The sequence below is a fragment of the Apodemus sylvaticus genome, chromosome 6 (assembly GCF_947179515.1).
Source record: "Apodemus sylvaticus chromosome 6, mApoSyl1.1, whole genome shotgun sequence".
Taxonomy (NCBI): domain Eukaryota; kingdom Metazoa; phylum Chordata; class Mammalia; order Rodentia; family Muridae; genus Apodemus; species Apodemus sylvaticus.
Window position 1 is genome coordinate 132,253,010 of NC_067477.1, and position 14,624 is coordinate 132,267,633.

The 14,624-nt window shown below is 44.4% G+C and overlaps 1 protein-coding gene across 2 annotated transcripts in view; it reads right to left on the minus strand.

The window, feature by feature from the left end:
- Positions 1 to 14,624, minus strand: part of Thada (THADA armadillo repeat containing) — a 295,912-nt gene that overhangs the window by 43,758 nt on the left and 237,530 nt on the right. For both annotated transcript variants that reach the window (XM_052186487.1, XM_052186488.1), the window contains 3 exons: positions 2,585 to 2,958; positions 1,565 to 1,683; positions 947 to 1,019 (listed from right to left, as the gene is read on the minus strand). In XM_052186487.1, coding sequence (XP_052042447.1) covers positions 947 to 1,019; positions 1,565 to 1,683; positions 2,585 to 2,958 — 566 coding nt within the window. The remainder of the gene's footprint in view (positions 1 to 946; positions 1,020 to 1,564; positions 1,684 to 2,584; positions 2,959 to 14,624) is intronic.

Below are 14,624 nucleotides of genomic sequence, written 5' to 3' on the forward strand. Positions count from 1 at the left end.
TCATTTTATAGACATATATAATGCATTCCTTTTGCTCTCCCTACTCTCTCTCACCTCCTTCCACGCCCGTGCCCCCCCTTCTTCCCTGCCACTCTCCCACACCTGTGCTTTGGTTTATTTGCATTCCCCTGGGTTTGATCAGCACCATCTGTGTGCTCTTAGTTCTGAAACTCTCCACTGCAGTCTGTGGGTTCACTAGTGCTTACACAACTTAAAAAATGAGTCTATTTTCTCAGAGTCCATTAGTAGCCTATGATTCAAGGCACAGAGTCCCTCCCCTATCCATGACTGGACTGCTGAGAGGATTTGTTATCAGGCCTGATATACGTAAACACAGCTACTGTGGTTTGGGATTATACTGACGTTTTGTGTCTGGAGAATGGGATTTCCCTGCTTTCTCCGTGTCTTGCCGCTCATATTCTTTCTGCCCCTCTTCGGCAATGCTTGCTGAGCCTTGGTACTATGCCTCTCATACGAACCGAGATATGTATGTATCTGCCCCACAGCATTTTCCCACAAAGCTGTTTTACTTACCTCACTCACCTTCAGCCTATGTAATATATTATCAGACCTATTAGCTTATAAATTGTAATCCTAAACATTCTCAGAATTGACTTGCTTATTCCTCTTAAAATACAGTTTAGCTATAGAAAGGAGGAAGCAATCAAAATACGTGTGTTGGGAACTATCACTCTGAGAGGCTTGTACTCAATGGACATTGAGTATGTTGGAGACTGTCACTCTGAAAGGCTCTAGTCAAAAAATGGCTAAACAGGAGAGAAGAAAGCATAAGTTCAGAGTCTTTGCAAGTGATTCCCAAAGTGAAACTTAAGCGCAAGTGACATTTCTATGGAGTCTATAATTCTGCCTACTGGGACTGTTACCTTTTACTGACACCCTCTGGGTAAAATCCCAGACCTCAGGAAAGGTAGAGAATTAGCCTCACCTTCTCACAACTCTGCACATGGTAGGCAATTATTTTAGAGGCAAGCTTCAGAGATACAGCCTGGATTTCAGATCTGGAAAATAGAAGAAAATTAACACACAGGCACATGCACGCTCACAAATCCTCAATTACCATCAAGTTAAACACTTAAGATGAGACAGGGTCTCATATAACCTAAACTAGCCTCAGACTCTCATGTAGACAAGGCTGACCTTGAACTTCTGACCCTCTCATCTCCTCCTCTGTTGTACTGGATTACGGGTATGTGCTACCAGTCTGGTTCTTGTGGTGCTAGGAATCAGCCAGGGCTTTGCTGAGGCTGGATAAGCACTTAGCCAACTGAGCTATAGCCTCAGGCCCAAACTTAACATATTTTATGCACAAATGTTTATGTGGACAGTCGTGACCTTTGTAGGTATGAATTCTTTCCCAGCCTGTACAACTGCTTGTACTTTTTGATTACTAGTGTGAAAACCTGATGCTTCTGTTAGTGAAAATTTAGAACACAGTTCCTAGGCTGAGGCTTAGAGAAAAGCTTAGAGAGTGCAGTGAGCAGGACCCCTGTCTGATGACAGACAGTACAGTCTGTCAAGACTGTGCAATAGCCCCAGGGCAAACCTGTCATTGGAAGCAATATCCATAGTCCAGATCAGGAACTCCTTTGGGGACAGGTGAACACAGTGCTCAGTCTGGGGAAGCCATTCACTGGGGTTCAAGTGATAGAGAATCTTTAGGACCTATGAGTCAAATCCGAGAAAACAAGATAAAGAAACAGAGGGAAAAGTCTTGTGCTCCTAAATCAAGATTACTTTTAACAACAAGGAAAGGGGAATCTATTTTCAGAAGGCCCCCAAATTTCACTGACTTCTTTCCTTTCTAACATCTTTAAGAAACTGAGGCAGGCAGAGCAGCGGCAAGCTTGAGGGTCCTTGGTGACCTAACACCAAAGCTAGATGCCTGTATGGTCTCACACATGCTAAAGCAAGCAGATTCCCTCCCCCCTTTCTTACTACTGAACTTTGAGATGGGGTCTCACTAAGCACTCAGGCTGCCTTTGAGCCTGTGAACTTGTAGCTCGGTTATGCCCCAGCCTCCTTAATATCTGAGATTTCACGCCCTCCATGACTAGACTTTTCAGGTGTCCATCTGCCTGTAAAGAGATGTGTGAGTAAAGAATGACACCGGTTGCTCCCCTTCACCATTCTCTGTGGTCTTCCACTGCCCTTAGAGCTCACTGTTTGGCCAACCTCTCCATCCAGCTTTCCCCAGGGACCCCATCTGGCATAACAGGTGGGCTGCCATACCCAGCTGGCATAGAGGTCTGAACTTTGGTCCTCAGGCTTGTGTGGCAAGCACTACCCACAGCGCTATCTCTCCACCCCACAGCTAATTTTCAATGATCTTTCCTAAAGACAGAGTGGCTTGACCTATGACCAATGAATCTTTACAAGTACCACTGGCATCTTAGGGCTCTTTTATACATAAAGCCAAACAACATAGAGAGCCCTGATCTTTGGGATGCTAAGCTGACGTCTGTTGCCCCAGACAGTACAGGCTTGACTTGCTCTTCTTATTTGCAGTTTCCTGGTGGTTTTGAAAATGTGGGGCAGAGGGGCGTCAGTGCAGCAGAGAGCCTACCCTGCAGAAACATCCTGGGTGGTTTTCCTTCATTGCCAGCAGCAGAAACTCTTCTCCCATACTGTAGAGCAAGAGAGGTGGCTCCTTCTGTCCCTGTTCAGAGGATGTTGCTCTTTCCAGCAGGGTGTCCAGGGCTAGCAAGCGCACTTCAGGAAAGGAGGACTCCAGAAGCCGAGAGAAGGAGAGAGGAACAGCAGTCGCCTGCCCTTCGGCTTCAGCCATCGATGCCCACACTTCAGGGATGGCTAGTTTGGTAAGGCTCTGCAGGTACTGGGGCAGGCCTGGCACCTTGAAGGTCCAGGGGAACCCTGTAATCAGCTCTGAGCCCAAGATAATTCTTCTCACATCTTCCCAGAAGCCAAGACTGTCCAGAGCTAGAAGTAAAAAGCACAGAGAAAGAAGTAGTAATTTCATTTGATTTTTTTTTCCAGAAAAGGATACAGGAGAATGGGAACCATCTCAGAAAATGGGCTGCACTTCTTCTGGACACCCAACAAACCCAAACCCAGTGTCCTTAACTGGAAAACTCCAGAATTGCTCAGCGGAAAAGTCCAGACTTCCTGCAGGACTTGTGTCCCTGTAATGCACCAGAGGCTCTGGGTTGGATCCTGTGGTGACTTGAAGCCCACAAGACAGCACACTTCCCTGTTAGTACAACTAACTGTCACACAGGTTTCTCTAGAATTCCACTCACTGGCCTAGTTCTGCCCCCTCCATGGTAACCCTGTAGGCATCTGAACACCATTATTTTACTCTCGCTGTTTTCTGCAGATGAAAATCTCTACTTCCTTTCCATCACAAGGGGATTTCCCTTCCTGTTCTACTTGTACTGCTATGGGCAGATCTCACCCTCTCTTAACTTAGATCCTGCATTGTTTATCAGCAGGGCCATTAGCCTCTCTTGCTCTGGACAGCAGGCTACTGGCCTTGATGGTGGATCCTGATGCACACAGAGAGTTAGCAGAAGCCACAGCCCTCTGACTACTGAGAGGGGAGCTACCTTGTATTCGGGATTTGGGTCAGCTCAGTCTCTTTGTTGGTTTAATTCCTATTAAACCTTAACTACCTGTGAAGATTAAAAAAAAGTCTATGCAAGAGTATTCTCAGTACATCTAGGAATGAGGACTAGAAGGGCTGGTCAGACATGAACTGGCATGTGAAATAAGGTAGAACTATGTCCTTTAGAAACTGTCATGGATAATCCCCCCCTCTTCACCCACTGCACTATAAGGACAACAGTTCACTGAATAGAAGTCAGAAACGTGGCTTGGAGATCCGCTCCTTAAAGGGGCCACTGAGGTAGCCGAGAGAGCGAGAGCACAGCTGCTAATGCAGAGGGCACAGGGCTGGTTCCTAGTCCTCTACTCTTCGTGGCTCACAACTATTTGCAACTTCAGTTCCAGGGACCCCCAGTACCTTCTTCTGACCTTCAAGGGCACCAGACACTTATGTGGTACACATACATACATGCAAGGAAAGCATTCATACACATGAAATAATAAATCTTAAAAAAAAATGTCCTAAGAGCCAAGCTGGTAGTATTTGCCTATGATCCCAACAGGCTGGAGGCTGAGGCAGGGGGACAGCAAGGTTCAGGCCTATATAGAAAGGCTATATAGAAAGATCCTATTTAAGAAAACCATACCAAACCCAAACGAATGTAATTAAAACCCAGAACTTCTTGGAGCATTTTTGAGTAGTGCACTCTCTGTAGGGATGTTGTAGGTAGAGTATACGGTCTCCTCAACTCCAGGGTGGGACAAGCAGAGGCAACTCGCTTTCTCTAGGATGGTGGGAGGAGAGGATGCTTGGGAAGACCCCTTGTGGACAGACACCTGGTCTTCTTCCATTGCCAATGGAGTTGATGCACTGAGTACTCTGGGACACACAGAGATTCAGCTTGACAGAGATTCAGCTTGTTATAGAAGAGCCTTAAGACTAAAGGCAAGGGGGCCGGAGAGAGGGCTCAGTTGTTAAAAGCACCGACGGCTCTTCCAGAGGTCCGGAGTTCAAATCCCAGCAACCACATGGTGGCTCACAGCCACCTGTAGTGGGGATCCAATGCCCTTTTCTGGTGTGTCTGAAGACAGCGATAACATACTCAAATACATGAAATAAATAATTTCTCTTTAGGGAAGACACTAAAGGAGGGTGTTACCAAGAATTCAGAAGAATGAATAAACATGATCAAATGCTTCAGACAAGGCAGGCAGGGCAGGGCAGGGCAGGGCAGGGCAGGCAGGCAGGGCAGGCAGAAGAGCCTTCCACAGCATAGATGCTGGCTCACCACATACAGTTCTGTTCTTGGTTACTTTTAAGTCTTAGATGTAGCAGAGAGTAAAAGAGACCAGTCTCTACTTCTCAGAGGTCTCATGGGTGGGAACTGCAGAAACCACCCTCTCCACTGTGCTCCAGAACCCAATGAGGAGCAAGGGGGACCCTAGGAGGAGCGAGAGGCTGGAGGGAGGGAGGAGTGTGCAGTTTTTTAATATGAACAACTGCAGAGATAAGAGAATTCCCTTCCAACGATGGTTCTCAGCCCAGGGAGCTTTAGAACATGTCTAGTTTTAAAGTGACCCAGGTCACTCTGGTTTGCATCTGGGACTGACAGTTACCTTGGTGCTTCCACACCCACTACAGCCCTCACCCTGAGGTTTCCCAACATGATCTCTGTGTCTTGGGGTAGCAAATGCAGTTCAAAGTCTATTTCAACATATGGTACTTACATTTTTGTTTTTATGGGTGCCTTGTCAGCAGGGCACAAAAACCTGACAGTAGCTTCCTGGTCTGAAGCTTAACAACTTTTTCTAGTGGGCAGTAATTTTAAAACTAACTTTTCTGTCTGTCATCTCAGAATTGATTGGGTTTTGCCTCAGGAAGCCATGGCCTCATTAAAAGGACCAAGTCCTTGTTTGACTGGCCCCGCTGTGTGTCTGAGGGTGGGATGGCTTTGGCAATCCCATTTTGCATGGGACGTTTCCAGTCTTCCCTGTTGGAAAGTCTTCACAAGTCTTCACAGTATGGTTGGCTCAGTCACTCAAGAATGTGTAATTGAGGGGCTAGAGAGATGGCTCAGTGGGTAAGAGCACTGACTGCTCTTCCAAAGGTCATGAGTTCAAATCCCATCACCCGCATGGTGGCTCACAACCATCCATAAAGAGATCTGATGTCCTCTTCTGGTGTCTGAAGACAGCTATAGTGTACTTACATATAATAAATAAATCCTTAAAAAAAAAAAAAAGGAAACATTCCCTCTTCCCCAACTTCTTATTTGTATATTTAGCCTTAAAAAAAAAAAAAGGATGTGTAATTGAGTCTCACATTCAATATGTTTTTTTGTTTGTTCTTCTAAGCAAAGTGTATTTCTAGTCTTTAAGATAATGTCTTAATGGCTGGATTCACATGGAAGGAACTACTTCCTGCTGTGCTATGTCCTGCCTCATTGGAGAAATAATACCCAGAAAAAATATTATTGGGTCTGGTGGCTCATGCCTATAATTTGAAGGCAGAGGCAGAAGAATCACTGTGAACTTAAGGCTAGCCTGGGCTACACAGTGAGACTGAATCTTAAAAAATGTAAAACAAAGTCATCAATAATAGAGCAGGCAGTTTTAAGTTACCAATTTAAGAAAGGTATTTTTATTTTAAATTATGTGTATATGTATGTCTATGTTGTGTATGTGTATTCGAGTGTCTGTGTCTGAGGAGGCTAAAGTGGGCACCAAACCCCACAGAGCAGGAGTGACAGACATAGTGAACTGCCAGATGTGGGTACTAGGAACCAAACTCAGATCTTCTGTAAGAGCAGCATGTGCTTTTAACTGTCAAGCCATTTTTCAGCCCTGTTGCCAAATACTTATTTTGCAAGGTAAGAGTGTTAAAAAGTTATAATTAGCCAGGTGTTCCGGTACAGTATTGGAGCCCCAGTGTTTGGGAGGAGGCTCAGGGATTCAAAGCTATCCTAGGTTATAATCTGTCTCAAAAACCAAAACTGAACCAAAAGAATAAAACTCTGCTATTATCTGGTCATGATGGCTTATGTGTATAATCCCAGTACTTGGGTATCTAAAGCAGAAGGATTTTATACCAAGTTCAAGTTTAACCTGGGCTATATGGAGTGTAAGACCTTGTCAATAAAGACAACCAAAGCACAACCACCCCCACCCCACCACAGAGAGAAGGAAATGGAACCATACAGTGCCACAGCAAACAGTTTTCCAGTTCTGGGGCTTAGACCTGGGGTCTTAACCATGCCAAGCAAGCAGATCACCAGCAGGCTATAATAGCACACCTAAGGGAGATGGAAACAATTTAGTTTTTAAAACGTGTACCATGGCTTCATCTTGCTCCAGTTTTACTGCATCAATGCCTGATGAAGCATCACCAAGACCTACTCTGGGAATGGCAGACCAGGGGAAGCTGAGATAAGCTTCCTATGGGTGGTCCATCTGCAAAGGTCAACTCTCTTGAACATACATTTCTCAGGCTGGAATGAAAGTCCTCACCCCACAATCATGTCTGCCATGACTCAGCAGCCACTTATCCTGTGCCCTCTTGTGAGCTCAGGTGCACCATCTGAGTAGGTCTCAGTTCCATGGCTGGGGATTTCAGTATTACCTCTCATCCAGAACAATGGTGCCTAAAGTTAGCTTAGACTCTCAAATCTGCCATTTTTAACTGGCTACGTCAGGGGCACTGACACCAACCACGTTGCTGTAAGATGACTTAAGCGCTTAAGTTTGGGAGGAAGAGCTCATCTTCACTTGTAGACCATCAAAAGGTCTGAGCTACTCAGAAATGTTTATCAAAATGCCCTGGTTGGCTCTGAGGCCAACTCCTCCTTCAGCTTCTCAAGTAGCTGGGATTATAGCTGTGTACCACTGCACCTGGCTCAAAGCTTCTTTTAAAGTCAGTATAAAGCTGAATGTGGTAATGTATACTTGTAACCTCAACACTAGGGAGGCTGATACAAGATCATGAGTTCAAGGTCAGCCTGGGCTACAAGGCAACAACCTGTCTTAAATGTGTAAGTGGTTATGGTGCACATCCTCACACACATACGCATGTGTGCGCGCACACACACATAGTTAGTATTTATCAGGTGCTGGGTTCACCCCTCTACCTGAAGTGAACACACACACCCCTAAACCCAAATCAAAAATTCACATTAGTTTTAACAAGGAAAACTGTGGCTGATATCACTGCCACATGATTATGGATATTATGGGTACAATATATAGGTAGTCAATTTGGGGAAGCGAGAAGGGAGGAAGAGAAGGAGGGAAGGGCAGGGGAAAGGGAGATGGTGAGAATGAAGAAATGAGAATATGAATAATTGAAAGAAAGAGGTCCAAACCTCTCAGAAGACGAACATCTCAAATTTTAGCTGCTCACTCTAGAGTTTCTGATCCAGTAAGCTCCTGCAGCATGTTTCTAGCAACTTCCTAGGTACTGCTGATGCTGTGGAGTGGCAGGAGCCACATGCACTTTATCTCATCCTATCTGAGGTCATCTGCCCTTCTTGGTGTCAAAATGGTGTCTGCTTTTGCACAGTGTTCCCTCATTGGACGTCAACCCCTCGATCTAGTTCTCAGCCACAGAGCTCAAGGACATGCAGAGTTCCTAGTCTTCACTGTGATGTCACTTAAATAGTCCAACAGTCCCATGCTGAGCTGTCTGGCAGACAAAGGGTAGGAAGGAAAACTTGCACTGGCCTGGAGTGATGCTTTCTTAGTGCCAGAAATGGTTACAGGGCGGTCTTAGCAGTCTACTGACTAGCACCAATCCCAGGCATGAATGGGAAAGGATCCTCCTCCAGAGAGGAAAAGGTTTGGACTGGCTATGAGCAAATCCCAAGGAGACTCACTATGTTACTTCAGAGGCTCCCTGCCTCTAAGAGCCTCTTTAGAGGCTCATATTCCACTTGGCCCCGTATGTGCTGCTCCTTTACCTCAGATCTTCCATATTCTGCAAAGCTCTGAATTCTCTCACGCTGCTAGGTCAATACAAGTTTGCAGATTGGCTGGGGATATGGCTCTGTTTCTAGGGTGTCTGCCTGTCATATATAAGTTCCTGAGTTGTATCCCCAGTCCATATACTCTAGGTGAGGTCGTGTACTCCTGTAATCCCAAACCCGGAGAGGTGGAGGTAGGAGGAGCAAACGTTCAAGATGACTTGGCTACAGAGTGGGTTCATGGCATCCTGGGATACACAGGACCCCTTCCCACCAAGTTTGCAGACACAGTCGTCCTAAACTTTCTTCCAGCATTCCTTAAAGGGGGTGTTAAAAAGCCTCAATGTGCAGTGGGGTGTCCCACCTTCCCTCAGGTCAGTGAGAGCTACTACTTAGCCAAGGGAAGTTCTTATCTGAAATGGCTGATAAACTGGGCCTAAAAATAATCAGCTGATAATTTGTACTCTGTGAATGTTAATGTCTTGTTATGTAATTTCTCAGTTAAAAAAATACTTGTACAGAAAAGGAAACCATAGGAACTACAACAACAAAATCAACTGATTCATTAATTTTTGGCTTCTCCTTATCAAAGGGAAATTCCATTCTGTTTAATCCTCTGCCTCTCCCAGTAAGCTGTAATTCTGACCCCAGAGGCCCATCCAGTCACAAACAAAGAAGAACCTGGGAGAGAGCCTGGAGACAGGTCTTCCCTGAGCTGGTCCTGGCTTGCTCCTTCTTGTCAGATTTGTTTCTAGTCCTCTGACACCCTCCAAAGATGAACACAGAGGTTCCCATCACTTATACAGCCTCTAATAATATCCCCTTTCCCCTGTGTGCTGGACACTTTCATAGCTACTTGACACAAACTAAAGTCATCTGAGAGAAGGGAACCTCAATTAAGAAAAACCTCCATACGATCTGACTGTAGGCAAGCCTGTAGGGCATTCGCTTAATTAGTTACAGAAATGGGAGAGCCTAACCTATTGTGGGTGGTGCCATCCCTGAGCTGGTGCTCCTGGGTTCTGTAAGAAAGGAGGCTGGGCAAGCCATGGAGAACAAGCCAGTAAGCAGCATCCCTCCATGGCCTCTGCATCAGCTCCTGCCTCCAAGTTCCTGCCCTGTCTAAATTTCTCTCTTGACTTCCTTCAATGATGTAGACATGTAAGCCAAATAAACTTTTTCCTCCCCAACTTGCTTTTGCTTATGGTGTTCTATCGCAGCAACAGTTACTCTAACTAGGATAGTCTGGTTGGCAGAATGTTCTTAGAATCATGTATCTCCTCCTCATGCCCTCAAATATCATGTTTTAGGGACTCTCTATGTAGCTGAGGATGACCTTGAACTTCAGACCCTCTTGCTTGCATGTCCAGTGCTAGCATACTGGCCTATGCATCAGGGCTAGCTCCAAGGTAGGTGTGTTTAAGCAAAGCATGTGCTGCTGGGGATGGACTGAGGATGTCTTTTAAGTATACTATTTGAAGAACACCTTCTTACGCCATAAACTATGAGCATAGCCCTTCTGACTTGTGAATCAGAAGATTCCAGAAGGGATGAGTACATGGGGAGGGACCAACAGTTTTCACTACTTCCCTCCAGTTCCACCCCACCCAGCCTTTGCTCAACATAGGGAGCGAATCAGGAAACATTGCAGATAAACACAGGATGAACTAAAGACACAAACTTGCAGTTATTTCCCAACATAGTCTGCTTTTGCTTCTTCAAAGAACTGCCCAGCAGTGCAAGGTTTAGAAGGGATTTGTATCACCAAAACCCCTAGCACCTGCCACCCTTTGATTTAACCTGTTTCCCACAAAGGATGTTAGGCCTCTCGGATGTTTCCAGGCAATAGGAGGCACCATGAAATCACTCTGAGAATTACACCTAAATGGACAGACTCCTTTCAGTACCTTGGTCTATTTCTGTTGCCTCACCACCATTGAGAGGGACTGGACCAACCAATCTCAGTCCCTTGTCACTGTCACAAGACAGTCTGGAGACTGAGCCTGAGCTCTAAAGTATATACTGTAAGAAACAGAATCTGAGGGCTGGAGAGACTGCTCAGTGGTTAAGAGGACCGACTGTTCTTTCCAGAGGTCCTGAGTTCGATTTCCAGCCACCACATGGTGGCTCACAAATATCTGTAATGGGATCCGATGCCCTTTTCTGGTGTGTCTGAAGACAGCTACAGTGTACTCATACATTAAATGAGTAAGTTACAAAAAGAAAAGAAAAATAAAATTTAAGAGCAAAGAGGCCTCTGGCATTACTGGATTGCAGCTAAGTTTGGAGTTCACGAGGAGGAGGAGGAGGAGGAGGAGGAGGAGGAGGAGGAGGAGGAGGAGGAGGAGGAGGAGGAGGACTGCAGGTAGGGCTCCCTGCTGGCGAGCCCAACAGAGTCTGGTTGGGTTGAAGAAGCCCAACATGGAGGGAGGGGTGACGGAACTTCCTCTAGGTAAGCACAGGAGGTGAGCCATGGAGAGGTACACCGAGGGTTCCTGCTTTAATGTGCCCACCAAAACTCCAGAGGAGGCAGTAAAAGGGTGGAATTACACACCGGGTGGTGACAGACTCCAGTGAAAGCGTCGCGACTGAGGCCCTGATCCAGATAGAGGCTTTATAAGAAGAGGAGAAACCCCTGAGCCAGGATACTTTGAACACTGTTGCCCTCTGCCATGGGTGACACTGCAGGAGGCCCTCGCCAATGCCAAGCAGATGCTGACTGACATCAGGTTCTTTCACTTCTAGAATGGTGAGCAAAAGAAATCTATTTTCTTTATAAGTTAGCCTAAGATGTTTCTAACAACAGAAAATAGGTTAAGACACCCAAACATCAGCACAGAAGCTGTCTCCATGTGATAACCTCCCTTCTTTGCTGGCAATTAACTTCTAGACAGCTATGTTTTACAGACCTATTATGCCAGCATTCTGGAGAAGGCAGGATGGTGGTTCAAAGAAGCTGTAAAAGATCAAAATGAAACTTCTAGAGATAAACAGTACAATGTCTGAAATAAAGACATAGTGGACAAAATTCACAGCAGATGAGATGGCACAACAGGAAAGTCTAGTTAATAGTTAATCTGAAGATACAGAGATAGAAGCTGTGAAAATGGAACACAAATTAAAGAACAAAGAAAAAGCCTAAAATGTGGGGTACTTGTAGGAAACCTTCAGGGGACCTAACACATGTGACAAGAACTCCTGAAAGAGGAGGAAGTGGTCAAGGTAAAAAAAAAAAAGGTGCTAGAACAACTGATAATAACATGAGACATTTATCTCACATCATACATGGGAGTTACATAGATGTAGGTCATGCAACATAATACAAAATCTAGAACCATAAAGCTTTAGAGATTAGAATACAGCTCAGTAGTTGTGTGTGAGTGCTTGCCTAGCAGGTTCAAGACCCTGGGCCGATCATAAACTTAACAACCGACCAACCAACCATTGAATCCATCTAAACCCAATAAGCTTTAGGAAAAAGTATGAAAGAACACCTGACCTTGAGATAACAACTTGACTTAACTAGGGCACAAAAAAAGCATGAAATATCGACAGGTAACAGTGCAGATCTATTATCCCAGCATTCTGGAGAAGGCAGGATGATGGCTGAAAGCCAGCTTGAACTACACTAGGAGTTCTAAGGCAGCCTAGGCTATAATAGAGACCCTGATTAAATCAAACCAAAACAGAACAGAGAAGCCCAAGTCATTCCACAAAAATAAGGGAAGAGAAGGAGGGGGAAGTGCGTGGGAAAAAGACAAAAGAAAACAATTAGTTGGATGTCATTAAAATTAAGAATGAGGGTCTGCAGAGAGGGCTCAGAGGTTAAGAGCACTGGATGTTCTTCCAGAGGTCCCAAGTTCAATTCCTAGCAACCACTTGGTGGCTCACAACCATCTTTAAAGAGCTCTAGTGCCCTCTTCTGACCTGCAGGCATACATGCAGGCAGAATGCTATACACAAATGTTAACAAAAAAAAAAGAATAAATAAAGAATGGCTGTTCTTCAAAGGCACTGTTAAGGAAATGAAAATGTAAGTCAAAGACAGGAAAAAAATATCCCCCAAATGTTTATCTCTATAAACTCAGACTCAGAATAAGAAACCAAACCTCAGGCCAAGCAGATGACTAGTGGGTAAAGGCACTTGCGGCCAAGCTGATCATCTGAGTTAGATTCCCACAACCTACGTGGTAGAAGCAAAGGACTGATTCCCACAGGCTGTCCTCTTCACATGCCTGAGGGCACATACATGTTGTATGTCTGTCTGTCTCTGACACACACACACACACACACACACACACACACACACGCACACGCACGCGCACGCGCACGCGCACACACACCAAGAGAACTTACAGCTCAATGATAAGACAAACATTAATTTATAGAACTGTGTAAAATGTTGAATAGATGCTTTGTTTCAGATGGCAAATACTACACATGGAAAGATGCTCAGCCTAATCAGGGGACATGACACACGCTCACTGCAACCCTGAGCTGTCAGGGATGACGCCTGGCCGGCTAGGACATCGGGGAATGCAAGTGGGCAGCTCTTCTGATGAGCATTCTGGCTGTGTCTCTTACCTATGACCTAACAGTCTCCTGCTTAGATTTATTTTTTAGAATAACAAAAAATATTTTACTAAAATATAAGATTTATAGAATTTCCAGATAAGATATTCAAAATAGTCACATGCTTCTTCTTGTTGTCTTCCTTCCTTCCTTCCTTCCTTCCTTCCTTCCTTCCTTCCTTCCTTTTTTTTTGGTTTTTTTTTTAGAGAGGGGGACAGGGTTTCTCTGTATAGCTCTGGGTATCCTGGAGCCTTCTGTGTAGACCAGACTAGCCTTGAATTCACAGAGATCTGCCTGTCCCTGCCTCTCCACTGCTGGGAATAAAAGTGTGAACCCCACCACCTGGCAGCATTTGGTTTGTTTTTGTTTTATTGCTTAGGTTTTTTTTTTTTTTAAACCCTCCTCCCAAAATCAAAGCATTTAAGCAAACAATTCTTTGCAGATGTTTGGGGCTCCATATCTGACTTTCTCTAATCAGAGAAAACAGTCAACATACCCAACTGTTGATAAAATATCCATAAACAAATTATATAAACACTAAAACACTAACTTAGCACATAAAAAGTCACAGTTCACATCGAATGAACAGAATAAAGAATAAAAATCATACTCTCAGAGTCTGTGACATAGCAGCTCTTACTTAGCTTTTGGGAAGCTGAGGAGGAACACTGTGAATTACAGGTCAGCCTGGACCATGTAAAATGCTCTAGACCAGCCTAAGCTACCAATGAGATTTTGTCTCAAAATTAAAAAAAAAAAAAAAAAGGAGAGATGACATTGTTAGATTAGGTACAAAGAAAAAGCTCTTGCCAGGATTTGCAGCCTTTTAGTACTGAAAAGTTAAAAAAAAAAAAAAATCAAACTGGCTATAGAGGGAGGCATCTTTAGTTTGATAAGGGCATTTATGAAAGCTCACAGCTAACATCATTTAGCTTAAGATCAGGAACAAGACAGGATACATATTCCTGACACTCTTATTTTAACACTATTCCAGGGATTCTAGCTTTAGGAATCAGGCAAGAGTTAAACCAAAGACATCCAGACTGAAAATGAAGTAAAAGCTATTTCTATTATAAGTGACATTATCTTGGATGCAGAAAACCCTAAGAAATCCATCCCCACATCCCCACATGCTCATCAAAGGTAATACTTGAGCTTAGAAAGGTTATATAAGGACAAAAGGTCAGTAATAAAAGACACACATGGTGTGGGTACAGAAAACTATAGACCATCACTAAAAAGACAAAAACAAAACACCAGAGACTTATTTTTGACTGAGCCTCATATTGCCCAGGATGGCTTCAGACTTACTATGTGCATGAAGATGGCCCCTGGTTCTTTCATTGCTCGCTCTCTTGCACAGGGATTACATTTGTACCACCATACCCAGTTTTATGAAGTCTTTCCTATTAAACTTAGGGCTTTGTATATGCTAGGGAGGCATTGTATTCCCCAGGTTGGAGACTCAAATCAATGGAAACTACTCAGTTCATGGATCTGAAAATACTATTGCTG